Below are 14,455 nucleotides of genomic sequence, written 5' to 3' on the forward strand. Positions count from 1 at the left end.
GGAAATCCGGCCGACAGTAGCGCCATCTGTTGCGAGCCGATTACGTAGCGCGCTTCCGGTATCGAAGGCCCACGATTCGAGCTTATGGCGATCGAGCTTTTTCGCTACAACAATGGATACACAGAACATCTACGGCTAATGTTCTGAATACAGACGTGACGGAAAACTGAAATCACTGCGCTTTGTGCACTGGCAGCTTTTACTGATTTAAACCTGCCCACCTTTAGAATAGGCGCGATTTACGGATTTATAACAGTTTTTTTTTTATGTCCCAACTTAGCCTCAACCGGAATTTACAGTAAATTTAGATGTTCTTAATGCAATAATTCTGTTTTTGATACGAAAAAATCTCTGGTTAATTACTTTGACTTTTTATGAAAAAAAAAAAAACATCAATATTAATCATTTTGTTGGAATCAATATCTTTTTATGTTCTTTACCGTGTCAGATAAGGTCAAAATTTAATATCATATCTTTGATAAACAAAAGGAGCTACTTTGATTTTTATGCCTCAATGTTGGAATGTTCAGATTAACAAATTCTTCGCACAACTTGATTTGGGATAAATCTTCCTGCTTTTTTATACATTTTTTTGCTTTTAAACAGTGTGGGATATAGAATAATTCGCATATAGCTTAGCGCGAAGTGTTTTGTAGAAAAAATCTTTAAATATAGACCATAATTGTGATGTCCTTGTTTTGTCTATGTTAAATATATTTATGTTCTAATTGTGCAGATTCTATTTGTGTGTATTTGTGTATTTGTGAATATGTAATTGTTGTGATTGGCTTAGGTTGTTAATATTATAAAGAAATGAATAAAAAAATGTGCATGAACATTCATAAAACATGGCAAATACAATAAAAACTACAAAGTAAAACAATTTATGTGTAAAATGTGTGTGAATAGCACATACGTATTTAAAAATGTACGTATGTACGTGTTAGAGTTAAGGTGGTTTTAAACGAAAATATGAAACTAATTATTAATAGATGGCGTTTTTATCATTTTTGATTGAAAAATGCAACTTTTACGGTTATGTTTAATAAGATAAGTAATTTTTTGTTAAGTACACCATTTTGTGAAAAGGACCTAAATTATATTGCTATGGTATTTGTTACAATCAATATAATGTAAAGTTTTCGCAAACAAAGTTTTGTAAAATTTCCATTGAAAATAAACGTAAAGATGGCATTTTTCAATAAAAAAATGATAAAAGCGCCATTTATGAATGATTAGTTTCATATTTTTGTTTCGAATGACATTTAAATTAGAATAAGCTTAGATTAAGGAATTTAGATGTTCAAATAAAGGCAGAATGGTGAATGTTACACAGTGTGTAAAGTGGCTACTTAAACCAGCCAATGACAGGTCATACGCCCCGTGGATGCCTAGACTTCTATCCCTTCCGTAAAATGTTCTTCAGGTTTGTTGTAATATGCCAATGAACTGATTTGTTTAAGAAAAGTACATAATAGCTTAGAAATAAAAAACATTAAATTAAACTCTAGTACAACTGATATCGCGGGACTCGACTGTTCGACTCGACTCGACAAAACTCATCTTCAAAGGCAGAAAGGCTTTTGAAGAGTATTTAAAAAAAAATTGGTACGGCAGTTAACATTTAATTTCGGAAAATATTTTTTAATAATAGTAAATCTAGGTTCAGTTTTCAGTTCCTGAACAACTTTCTTAAGTATTTTAAAGAGGATTTTGGAATTTTTCGTTCACTCGTGAAAATAAATGTTCCGCTTGAAAAATCCCTTACGAATTCTATTTACGTAATCCGAATAAAGAAATTATAAAGAGTAGAGGGAAAATAGATCAAAGGAACTGACGTTAAGAAATAAACGAGAAAACATGTGATATGGTAATAGAATAAGAGATGGAAGGGGGGGGGGGCGCACTCAAATAGCATTAAGGATTCTGGTCGAGGCGGGTTAATCCCGGCCTGGATATTGTACCACAACTCGGCCGCACTAAATCACGACCTTCTTTGGCAGCAACGATAATTTGTATGGGTGTTACATTTTTAAAAGAATGTTTTTCCCGGCGAAATTGTGAAAAATCGCAAAACACGAGTAGCCGCATTGATAAATTCATTTTGCCGTGAAACGCTCATTTATCATTTGATAAAGAAGTAAATAAATTGCGGGCAATTAAATTTACGAAACGTTCATGTTCAGGAGACATCATCATAATATATCATCATCATCGTTTTCCTTTCCGCACCTAATGGTGCATGGGGCGCTGCATTGGTACACCAATTGCAGCGTATCTTGATCATTTTTGTTACATGAAGTTAAGATGGTCAGTCTTACGCTTCAGGTACCAGTCCAGGGACTATGAAATATTATAGTGTAAAAAAACCCACTTAAAAATATATTTCTTCATAATGTACAGGGCGTTTCGCGCATCGTTTGCCAAAATTAATTGGCGGAAAGGAGAGGTCATTTGCTATCTCATCAGCCCCAGAAAAAAATTCTAGGCCACACGTATTTTTTTTACTATCATAAATCCGAAAATAAATCATTAAAATTAAAATTTTAAAAAAAGTTTTGGGTATAGGCTACAAGTTTTATTTTAACTTTAATGTGCACTTTTGTACGGTTATAATAAACTTAAAACTAGAGTTTTAAGTTTATTTATACGACTTCCAAAAACTTTGTTTGTGAGTTATTAAAAAAAACTAAACATAACTGGCACGTAATTTTGAATTTGTAGAATCGTAAAAGAGTGCACATTAAAGTTAAAATAAAACTTGTAGCCTATACCTAAAACTTTTTTTTAAATTTAAATTTTAATGATCTATTTTCGGATTTATAATAATAAAAAATATTGAGAAAATACGTGTAGCCTAGAATTTATTTCTGGGGCTGATGAGATTGCAAATGACCTCTCCTTTCAGCCAATTGATTTTGGCAAACGATGCGCCAAACATCATGTATAACGCTCAATAACAAAAAGAAGACATTTAAAATACAAATAAATGCAACGTTATATAATAGGGGACGAATGTATGAAGATGATTACTACATAAAATACGTTTCACGTAATGGCGTTTTTGTTACGGAATAACATAATAATTTTTTGACCGACAGATTACATTGGTACTAAAAATTTGTTCTAATGATTTGAATACGAACATTATTAAAGAAAAAACAAAAATTTGTGTTTCCAAAAAGGATAACGAGCATTTAAAGTTTGCAGATTTGCTGGTATTTTCCTAAATCTAGGTTAAATATTTACAACTAAAATATTCTTTAAAAAATACAAAATTCTATTAAAAACGGTTTGAACTAAAATTGTAACTATTTTATTAAAAAAATGCGTCCATTTATTGTACGTCTGTGCTGAATACTCAAAGTCTTTTAGCGTTAATGATATCATTTATATTTCTGGATACGTTAAGGAAAATAAAACGTATGTAGAGTTTATTTAAATTTTTCCAACATGAAAAGACGCTGGATTTCCTTTACATAAATTCTACCTGGTCCCTGAACTAAGAATATGGAAATAGAATAAACAACCTCACGAGAGATCAAGTAGGTTGGAAAATACCCACGATAATAAAATTGAAAATGTGCTTGTACTTGAGAAGTACGGGATTTTTCGTCTACGGCCAAAAAGGATAGAATATTGCTCCAGGCAAACTTTGTATTCTAAATCGAGTTCTTTTTATTGTTGGTTATATTCATCAGAAAACAATCACGCAGAAGTTAATCCGGAGTAATAAATTATGTATGTGGATTTCTAGGAGTCTCGCGAATTTCAGCATTTTGATTTAATATAATATAAAGACACATACACATAAGAAAATCATAAAAAAAGTAATGTACTTTTATTGAAATAAAAATCTCTTAAGGATAAACCACGGGAATCACATCGAACGAAATTTTCAGGAAACTAGATATTGTGATTGTGCGATTTCCTAAACGCGATAATTTTAGAACCAAATGAAATAACTTATATATGTATATATATATAAACCTTTTATCGTAAAATGATGACTAGTTTACAAGTAATAAAACACCGATTTGAAACAATTGTCACGAATAAAAATAAAATAAAGTGCTCAGTAGACTCAAATCAGTGTTTGTTTTTTTAAACTTAATCTTAACAATATTAAAGTTTGTTTAAATTTACAAAGGTATAATTATGGCATAATCTAGGCGGACGTGGCAAGTGTATCATCGCCAGTCACGAGTGACAACAGCGCTTGCTTCTTAAATGTTTGCCTTCGCTGTTGAAACACATTGACAGTACCGTTAAATGAGATTTTGTTCACTGTTATGAGGATCATTAGCAGAGGGAAAAAGGGCGGCCTCCGTGGTGTAGTGGTCAAGACGCTTCCCGGTGAGAACACAAAAATTAAAATGTGATTTTTGGTTAATTCACCACTGTAATTAGGCCTCCTGGCCTGTTGAGGTGCAAAAAAAAAAAAGAATCCGAAATATTTCCCATAGCAAAGACAGCATTGGTACGCAAGTTACGGTGAGGCACATTAAGGTTAATCTGAGCATATCATGGGCATCTATACAGTTAGATATTAATTTGAGCGAGAATATGAAACCAGCCAAAATCCTTCTGAATTCTAAGCTGAAGATATGAAAGTACTTTAGACGATCATCATAGTTAATCATAAAAGTATTTGATCTAATTCCTAATATTTACGATTTAAAAAATTTACGTTGCTCCGATTCAATCCTCGTTATATGAATCAGTACACCATATTTTAGAATTTAACTTAAGAAAGCTACGTATAAGTAATTTCTTATATTATAAGTTTAAATAAAAGTAGATATCAAAACAGCCTATCTAGAACTACTGGTGCTTATTTATGACAAATGTGGACTTCAGTGTTTTATTCACGTATAAAATAGCTTATTGCTATAATTTCGAAATTTTAAAATTCTAAACGGCAAAAAAAGGACTCCCGCGTTTTATACTCTAAGGTACAGAAATTAAAACAGAACATTGTTAATTAACCCATTTCTTGGCAATGAATATTCTACAGCAGCGTTTTCCAACATTTTTAAGCCTGTGCTTAAGACCGGTGAAAATGGCAGAAAAAAATGCGCACCGGTAACGCAGGCGTAAAATCTTTAATTTACGTAGCATTTTATTTATTGGTTTTTAATATTATTTTATAACAGGTGTAGAAAAAACCAATGACTCTTTTTTAGTACAAGAATTTAAAACTGGGAGACGAGTATTTCTGCGGACCGGCAGAAAATTTTAACAGACCAGTACCGGTTCGCGATCGGCGGTTCGAAAACGCTGTCCTATATGGTGCATATGATTTGATTTTAACACAAGTAAAACAGCGTTCAGTTAAACCTGGTTTACAACATTTTTTCATTCTTAACTCTTAAAAGACCGTGGTAAATAATCCCTTTGCGCGCGGTGATGTAACATCGTGTTACCACTAGTAAAAGACGGAATATTATTAAGTTCAGACGTTTGAATAAAAAACATGGAGAAATACCGTTTAAAAATTCCTTTTCCAGAATTTATGCAAATAAACATATAATTTAGCGGTGTTATGTGAAAATAAATTAAAAATCATAAATACGCCGCTCATATTACGCGCGTGCGTCCCCCATCAACCGACTGAATCTGTTTTACACAACACCCGCCACAGAACAGCATCTGTGTCTTCCTTGTTACAAGTTCTATCTTCGTGTTCTCTCTTATACAGATGTGTTGCTGAATTAGCGGACATTCATTCTTCGCGTAGCAAGGATAAGTATTTTTTGTATTAACATCCAGCATAGTTAAATAAATTTTACTTCCCAAATCCGGTGTGCAAATGTCCATTTGAAGAATAAACAATAATTTAAAAAAATAATAATTTTAAAAAATAAGAGAGATATATAAAGTCTTGTATCCTTTGTCGACTTGTATGACATCACAGCCACACAGGAGTCAACTGCATTATTGCAATTCACAATAAACTTTGATTAAAACAAAAAAAAAATATTGGAACTTTGAAACCTTTTCAACCATCAAATATGTAAAAGAAATATATTTTCGTTCAGCCAAGAAAGGGGTTAAAATTAACCCAATGGAAAAGAAATTCAGAACATTTAAGAGAAGAAATTATGGAACTCTAAACATTTACCTCGTCGGCATCGTGGTGTTATGATCTGCGCGTTTTCCTACCATTCAAGAGGTCTCGGGTTCGATTCCCGAAATAGTATGAAATATTTATTTAAAAGGGTGTCTTCACACTAGAATATTTCACAGTCCTTGGACTGGTCCCTGACGCGTAAGACTGATCATCTTACGCTGCGATTGGTGTACCAATGCAGTGCCCTATGCACCATTATGTGCGGAAGGGGATGATGTTGACCTTTACAGAGTTTATTTTTTTTTATTGGTTGGTTATGGTGGCCACATTACACACTGTGTAACATTCACAATTTAACTTACCTATGAAAATCCATGTCATCAATTCTTCCACCTGTTGATTTTCGTGGAGTTAAAGATCTGAAATCTTTATTGATATGGGTGAGATGAATTATTATAATTGAATAAAAATCTGAATAATTTCAACTTCTAGGCAACGCCAGAAAACATTTTTCAATGTACGTGCTTCTTCTTGGACAAGTTACCTTCTCTTAAATGTTCTCCATTTCTGTTGTGATATGTTAAACGTAATAATTCCTCAAAGGGTGGAATCCAGTCTTTACTACGGATAAATTCAAAATTTAGTTGATTAACCTTTCCCTTACTGTCCTAAAAACACTCGCGCGTAACGGTGCTGTGTAGTCACTACACATAAAAAAAAGAGATTTAAAAAGGAAAATGGAATATTTAAAGGGAATTGCTTTAATTTACCATAATTTAATTCAAAGATGATAATATTTCAAATCTAACTGCTGAAAACATGACAAAACCATTGGGTATTGCTAATGACTCGGGCGAAATGTGCACCCACGCCAACTTCCCGAGAGCAACTAAGTAGTCAGTACTGGACTACGTGATCTGATGTCAGGTGTTATTGGTAGACTGTGTGTATACTTTGATGATATTTGTAATTTATCCCGATTTCCGATAAAATGCTTTTTTTCTGCCTAATAAATACTTATTATTTAACTACAAATTATTACAGTCGATACGTAAATGTGTAGTGGAGGAATACTGAAAATCTAAACCAATATTTGTTATATTTATACAGAAATTATAGTTATTAAACTCAATGTGTACTAGCTACACATCACCGGGGAGGGAGGGTTAAACCACCTGGTCTGAAAAGAAGAAAAAAAAAAGAATAATATTTTCAGGTGTAGCCTAACAGGTGAAATAATTTAGTCAGATGAATTTCACCCGCACTTATAAAGGTTTTAGCTCTTAAACTTTACACAGGTAAAACAACTGATGGACGAATCGAAGAAATATACATATTCGAAAATAGGCAAAATAGTTAATATTAAAGTGTGTTAAGTGGCCTTGTCAAACCAGCCAACGACAGGTCACAAGCTCTGTAAATGCATAGACTTCCACATTTCCTTCTCTAAAATGTTAACCGTTTCAATTGTAATTCGTTAATCTTAATACCTCTTTAGGGGGAGAAATCCAGTTTAAGTTCACAAACATTTGGGCAGACTCTCAATATTATTATAATTTAACATCGTCGTTTCAAATGCACACAAGTGATTGACATTCAAATGTAAATGTACGTTACATGATACACCATTTTTTACAGGAACCGTCTTTACTTAAATATTTTACGAAAAACAATACTGTCGAAACACAATAAGGAAATATCACATACTACGAATACCGATAAAAATATATGAAATAAATTTAGAATAATTAATGAGAAAGTTGAGTGTCTTTATTTATTTGTTTTACTTGTTGATATACAATTTTACTGAGCCAATTTTTAAAATGTATTTTTATATGTCGTATAATCAGCGCTATGATTATTTTAAAGTTTCATATTTCTGAAATAACTCCGCGTGTAACGTCAGAGGTTGTTCTCTGTTAGTTCTTACGATTAGTTCGTTAACGGTAAGCCAACCGGATATCCTTCACAGCTCTCATATCATAGGTTGGTTTATATAAACCAGTGACGTCGATCAAAGTAGTGAATTATCATTAAAATATTTTTCGTTCAATCTAATGCTCTAATTTTTACCGCGCGCAAGAAACGATTTTTTTAATCCAATTTCCCGTAGGGCCGAAGTTACTCATTGTAGTTTCAAAATCCATGTGGGTATTGTGAAGAAATGATTTCATACATAAATGTAAAAAAGGAATACAATAAAAATACGTTGCAAAAAAAATGCGTCGTGTTTGGCCTTGGTTGTTGTGACGTCAAGATTCGTGATATTGTTCCAAATAAATTTCGATGGCCAGGAACAAATAAACATGAATTCTGACTTTTTAGGGGCGTATCCAATGGAATTACCGTTTTTGCGGGAATTTAAAATTACAAATTTAAAACTATTTTTTATGCTACTAAGCAAAAAAGTAACCTGTTTTACTGGACGGAATTTTAAAAACCTTTATTACTTTATAAATGTAAAAAAAAGTGATATGATTGGTCTGGTAAAGCGAAAAAACTCAAGTGGTTTTTGTTTACGTAGTTTTTGTTTTGCTTCCAAATTCTGTAGATCGGTATTTTTGTGAACGTGCCATTAGGAAATGTGTAATAAAACAAAATATAAACTTACCGCTTCAGTATGTACAGGGTGAACTGCAAACAGCATAGCAGCCACGAAGCTGGCAGTCTCCGATAGGAACATGGAGCACATCCTGTGAACAAGAAAATTCCCGGTGATTGATCATTTTCGGAAGAAGAGAAAGGAACAAACATAAATAATAGATGATCTTCGAATGCGACAGCGATGTCAACACGAGACGGAGAGGGATGCGGCTGTACGATAAGGGGAGAAAGAGATGTTTATTAATCGACGTGTCGCGAAAAACTATTTGACGAAGGCGGAATGGCGCCAGGGATATATAGGGTGATTTAGTTTGTTACGCTTTAGTTGCTACGAAATGTAAATACGCGTACATAGTTAGGCTGTTCCGACAGGCCTGACTTTTTGTATTAAGATATTTTGAGCTCTTCTGTGAACATAAGTCAGCGATCTTCGGAAACTCGACGAGTAAATTTTTAGTACACACAGAGAAAATCGAGAGTAAATCACGAATATAGAGCTTCTCAAACTTTTCTGAATACTGCAATTAATTCATGTTCTTTATTAAGAACACCCCGCTAAAAAATTCCTCCCATGTGTGAATTAAATATCTAAAATTGAGTATAAATATAATTTTCACTACCAATAAATTTAAAAAATAAATAAACTGTGTGTATAGTAAACCCTGTCATATTCGAAACCAGAATGATCGGTATGAGCAAAACGATATACTGGAATATTAAAAAATAAATTAAAAACGTTTCAAAATATTAAAAACCAAATGGTTGCTTAATTCTGCAGAGCGCAGAGCTATCCGCACTCCTGTTTTATCCCCTGCAGAAGTAAGCAACCGTTGGTTTTTTAAAATTATTTTTTAATATGCCAGTATGTCTTTGTGCTTATACTGATCATCGTGGTTTCGTAATAATTTTTATTTTAGTATTTTTTTTTAATATTTATTTTTTATAAAGGCAAAAGAATACAACACAACAAACATATCAATCAAAACAACAGTTAGAGAGATTAATTCTTAGGTACAAAATGAGAGATTTTATAGAAGAGAATATATAAGTCTAGACATTTACAAGGCTTATGACCTGTCATTGGCTGGTTTAAGTGGCCACTTTTCACACCGTGTAGCATTCACCATTCTGCCTATGTTTAAACATATGTATTTCTCAAATTAAAGTATGTAAAGTGGCCACTTAAATCAGCCAATGACAGGTCTCTGTTGTATTCTATTGACATTAACAATGGTAAGTGCTGGTTTCTTCCATCTCCGACAAATCAAATCCGTACGGAGAAATTTTCCTATAGGTGCAACTTAAGCTCTTGTGAATGCTTATGTCGTTTCGCGTCTAGATTATTGTAATGGAATAGACGCAAATCTCCCAAAATACCAAACTGATAAACTTCAGTCTGTTTTCAATGCAGCAGCAAGGCTTATAACGCGAGTGAAAAAATATTCTCACATCTCACAACATCTCCGAGATTTTCACTGGTTAAAAAGCCCAGAGATAATAAAATACAAGCTCTGCTGGACAGCATTCAAATCCCTTCATGAAATGGCTCCAAGATACCTATCATACCTTTGTATTAGGGGAAATACATATCAAAGAATATAAAGAAATACATATCTTAGGTCAGCATCTGATTCAGGAAGAGGAAAACTTGTCGAAATCCGGCGCTCCCCAAAAACTAGATTAGGAGATAGCGCTTTTGCCGTTGCCGGCCTTTCTGCCTGGAACCAACTGCCTTTAAACTTACGAATCATCGAAAGTCCCAGGGAGTTCAGATCCTAACTTAAATCTTACTTCTTTAGATTGTTATAACCTCAATTTTAAATCAGAAAATATAATATGTAAATTTAGCTTAGTTAGAATGTAATTTTAAGTAAACAATTGTAAAGCGCCCTTGACGTGATTTTACACAAAAATGGCGCTATTTAAATCCTTCCTAAAAGTTATTATTATTTAACTCCCAAGTGGGTTAAATCCGGTTCTTGCTTACGAAAATTTGGATAGACTATTGTTAATAAATTGTTATTCTTTAACCTTAAATTAGACAATTAAGTAAAGGCAGAGTTTTTAAGTTTGATTGCAATTTTTCCTTTATGCGGCACACATACACGCCCGCCCCACGCCGCAAAACGCTCGCTCTATGGCTACTCGCTGTGTGATGAATTCATAGGCGTTTTTTTTAAAATTCATAATTATACTCTATTGTCGGCCTCGTGGTGTAATGGTCAGCGCGTTTGCCTGCCATGCGAGAGGTCTCGGGTTTAATTCCCGACATGGTTAGAATGAAATATTTATTTAAAAAGTTGTTTTTACACTATAATATTTCATAGTACCTGGACTGGTACTTGAAGTGTAAGACTGATCATATTGCCTTCTTGTAACAAAAAATGATGAAGATACGCTGCGATTGGTGTATCAATGCAGTGCTCTATGCACCATTAGGCGCGGAAAGGGAATTATGATGATGAATGGGTTTCTATTTTCTAAACCCTTTACTGCTGCAGTATCATTGATTATGGAACCAATTTTATATTTGTAGGTGTTGGGGGCAGTGTGTTGAGGAGTCCCTACACCAGTCAAAGCGTAGACAGAAGAAACAGCTTAGAATGTTGATCTTATTATTTATTCTACATTTAATTACAAGTTAAAGATTTAATAAAAAGGACGACGGACATAGTAACGTCCGAGAGAGAGTACTGGAGATAAGTGATGTACTGCAGAACGATGCCCCCGATTTAATGTGCAAAACTGTTAGAGTTGCATTATAATGTTGAATTAGATTCTATGGAAAATGATGAAATTATTTTTTTCGGTCATCACACTATTTCACGTGAAACGTTTTAGCACGCGTGTCATCGATTATAGACCTTAAACCCCTACATATATATAAGACTAAAAATCAAAAAAACCTGATCGTTTTTGAAGAAACTTTGGAGTCCAAGACGGAGTAAGGTATTTTGTCATAAGATAATAATTAAAAGAAAACTTAAAAACAAAATGGAAAACTACACAAACTTGTAATAACAGCTGACAGTACACACAGCCTAAGATATATTACACCATTAGGTACTTTGAGTAAAATAATAATTCTAAGAATAAATTGAGCATAAGGAAAATGTTAAGATTTTCAACGCTATTTGTGAAAGAACATGTTGCGAAACTTTAAGGTAACAACAAAAACTTTAAACCGAAATGAAACATATTTGGAAACTTTATCCAACATAAGAAATAGTTTCCGACGGCAAATATTCCTATAAAAATAACGAATAATAATTTGTATAATCTGTAGAAATCAGCGCAACCACATTCTTCATTCCTAAGGAATGTCTAAAAGTGAAGAGATTAGTTACAAAGCTAGTTTCAAACATTTTCGAGTAGAAACCTCTTTGGATAAAAAAAGCGTTTTACAACACCTTTGTTATTATAATTTAAATTTGTAATAAAAGAATTTTCCTTTGCGCATAACAGTGTTTTTTCGAATAATACATAAATATTTATGTCAGATTTTATTCAAATTTGTCCATGCTTATATAAATTCAAAATTTAATTTAATTTCGTAATTTTTACAGACTTTCAGTAGGTTTTTACATATATAGAGTGCGTTCAAATAATAAGTCAATATAAAGCCTACATTCAAAAGTTTATTTTGATGTGTTACTGCCTATCGGTCAACTAAGTAAACACTTGTGTAAGCACGCACATTCGAATGCTTTATATGAAAACATTGTGCTACGCACAAATAAACAAAGTTTAAAAAAATATTTTAATGGATTGTACGCATACATAATGTTTCTAGTAGTACCTACTAGTTCAAAGAAACAACCTTTTCCAGATAGGGTGACCTTATTTCTGATCGCTCATTAATCAGCCGGTCCTCATTCTTTGCATATATTTTTTTGTTTATTTGTAATTTAAAAAACCCGTTGGCGCTTTACAAACATATTATATGTGAAGTCAAGTCATTGTTTTGCAGGTTTTTCACAATTACATAAAATTCATTTCGCGACCCCAATGTTGGGGTTCCGTGGCCTTAAGCAAGTTACCCGATAATTTAGACAGTGGACCTCGTCTTGCGTGAAGCCTTAAGTCTCTCCTTACGACACACCTAAAGACCCGAACAGACTCGATTTTTTCCTGAAGTAAGAAAATAATACACTTAAGCCCTCCCATAAAGTTGCTTGGACGGAGTCCTTTATCGAGGTTTTATTAAAATTTTCAACCCCGTAAAAGAGAAAAATTTGCAAGTAAAAATGCGAGATACGTTTCACCCAGCTACAGGATGATTGAAATATTTTGGAGTTCAGCCAATATCGATCAGTGACTGAAAACGGTAATATTTTATTTAATTAAAAATAATTATTATAGAATATGAGTTCGCGAATCGAATTAAACTCAGGAAGTGACCGAGAATAAAACTGTCAAGCCGTGAAAGGGGATTGAGGCAATTCCTTTCAAACTATAAAGAAATATAGCTCATCTTTCACCAATGCCCACTTGAATTGTTCACGTGATTCGCCAGACTAGCAAACTTTCAAAGTGGTTACTCTTTTGAAGGTAGTGAAATTTAGGTAGAGGGAATTCAAAATACCATTTAAAAATCTTAAGAATCTATCTTACTATAAACTGAGTAGATTTAACAAGTATCACCAATGTCATATTTGATTAATTTTATTTTTATAAGCATTTACAATACGTTTCCAAGAATAAATTACAAGCAATATAAAATTTTGCGGAAATATGTTATAATGGAGATACAAAAGGCAGAGAATACATTTTACGCTCCTGGTTTTACATATATTATATTTAAAGAGGTACAAACGATAAAGTTCTACAATGCAGACAAGTGGAGCGGAGCGAGATTATCGATTATATTATGGAAAAGAAATTTGAGAAACAAGGAAGAGGAGTAGGTGCCCTAAAAAGAATGAATACAAAAGCCCCGAGGCTATATTGTATATTTATGCCGAAATAAAATTTTGCTAAAAATAACAGCACTAACTCTGCCACAGTTCCATGGAAAAGAAATTCATTTGATTTTTCAGAAAAAGAAACAAGAATGTGGTTTAAAAAATCGTTTCAGAGTGAAAATTTAAAAATATCCTTTTTAATGCGTGACTAAAGTCATAATTTACGTCAAAAACATAATATATAAAATACCAATCTACGAATAACATTAAAAATGATAAATCATTATACCACTCTCACACACGCATTTGTCTGATATTAACGTAAAAAAATAAATTGAGCGAGAATGTTGCGTACCTATATTAAAACTAAACAATTCTAACCAAAGTGGACACCAAGTCATTGCAACGATACGCACCATCCCTAGGTAATGTTAGCCACATGTCCGGCAGTAACTATGATACTTGCAATCTACAAAAGCTACCCTTCGGATATCTTTCTTTATTTCGTTAACCATAATGTTGAAACAGTGCTTTATATATTTATTTTTTTATTGTTTACTTTTTAGCATGAACACTTGACAAATAATTTACAATGCTCAATGTTTATTTTTTTTAAATTTATTGATATAATTTTAAGTTAGTGAATTAAAGCATAATGTAAATAAGGGCTAGATTACTAACCGTCCATGCGCTCTGTAGCTGCAAGACGTGCTGTAATCTAGCTCCTATCTCTTATAATTTAAATAGATCATAATTGGAAACGAGGAACAACAGTCCCAATCGTCCATGCGCTCTGTAGCTGCAAGAGCTGATGGGATATTTATTTATTGTACAGTCCCCTGAGGTGATTTTCGATAAAATGGCGCTATATACA

General features: G+C 33.0%; 1 protein-coding gene across 1 annotated transcript in view; it reads right to left on the reverse strand.

Moving 5' to 3' along the window:
• The window catches only part of LOC148284641 (protein O-mannosyl-transferase Tmtc3-like), a 383,475-nt gene that overhangs the window by 216,415 nt on the left and 152,605 nt on the right, over positions 1-14,455 (reverse strand). Inside the window, exon 3 of the mRNA XM_088237242.1 lies at positions 8,685-8,766. Coding sequence (XP_088093368.1) covers positions 8,685-8,766 — 82 coding nt within the window. The remainder of the gene's footprint in view (positions 1-8,684; positions 8,767-14,455) is intronic.

The sequence above is a fragment of the Micrasema longulum genome, unplaced genomic scaffold (assembly GCF_059751315.1).
Source record: "Micrasema longulum isolate JH-2025_06_02 unplaced genomic scaffold, ASM5975131v1 h1tg000101l, whole genome shotgun sequence".
In the NCBI taxonomy this organism is placed as follows: Eukaryota; Metazoa; Arthropoda; class Insecta; order Trichoptera; family Brachycentridae; genus Micrasema; species Micrasema longulum.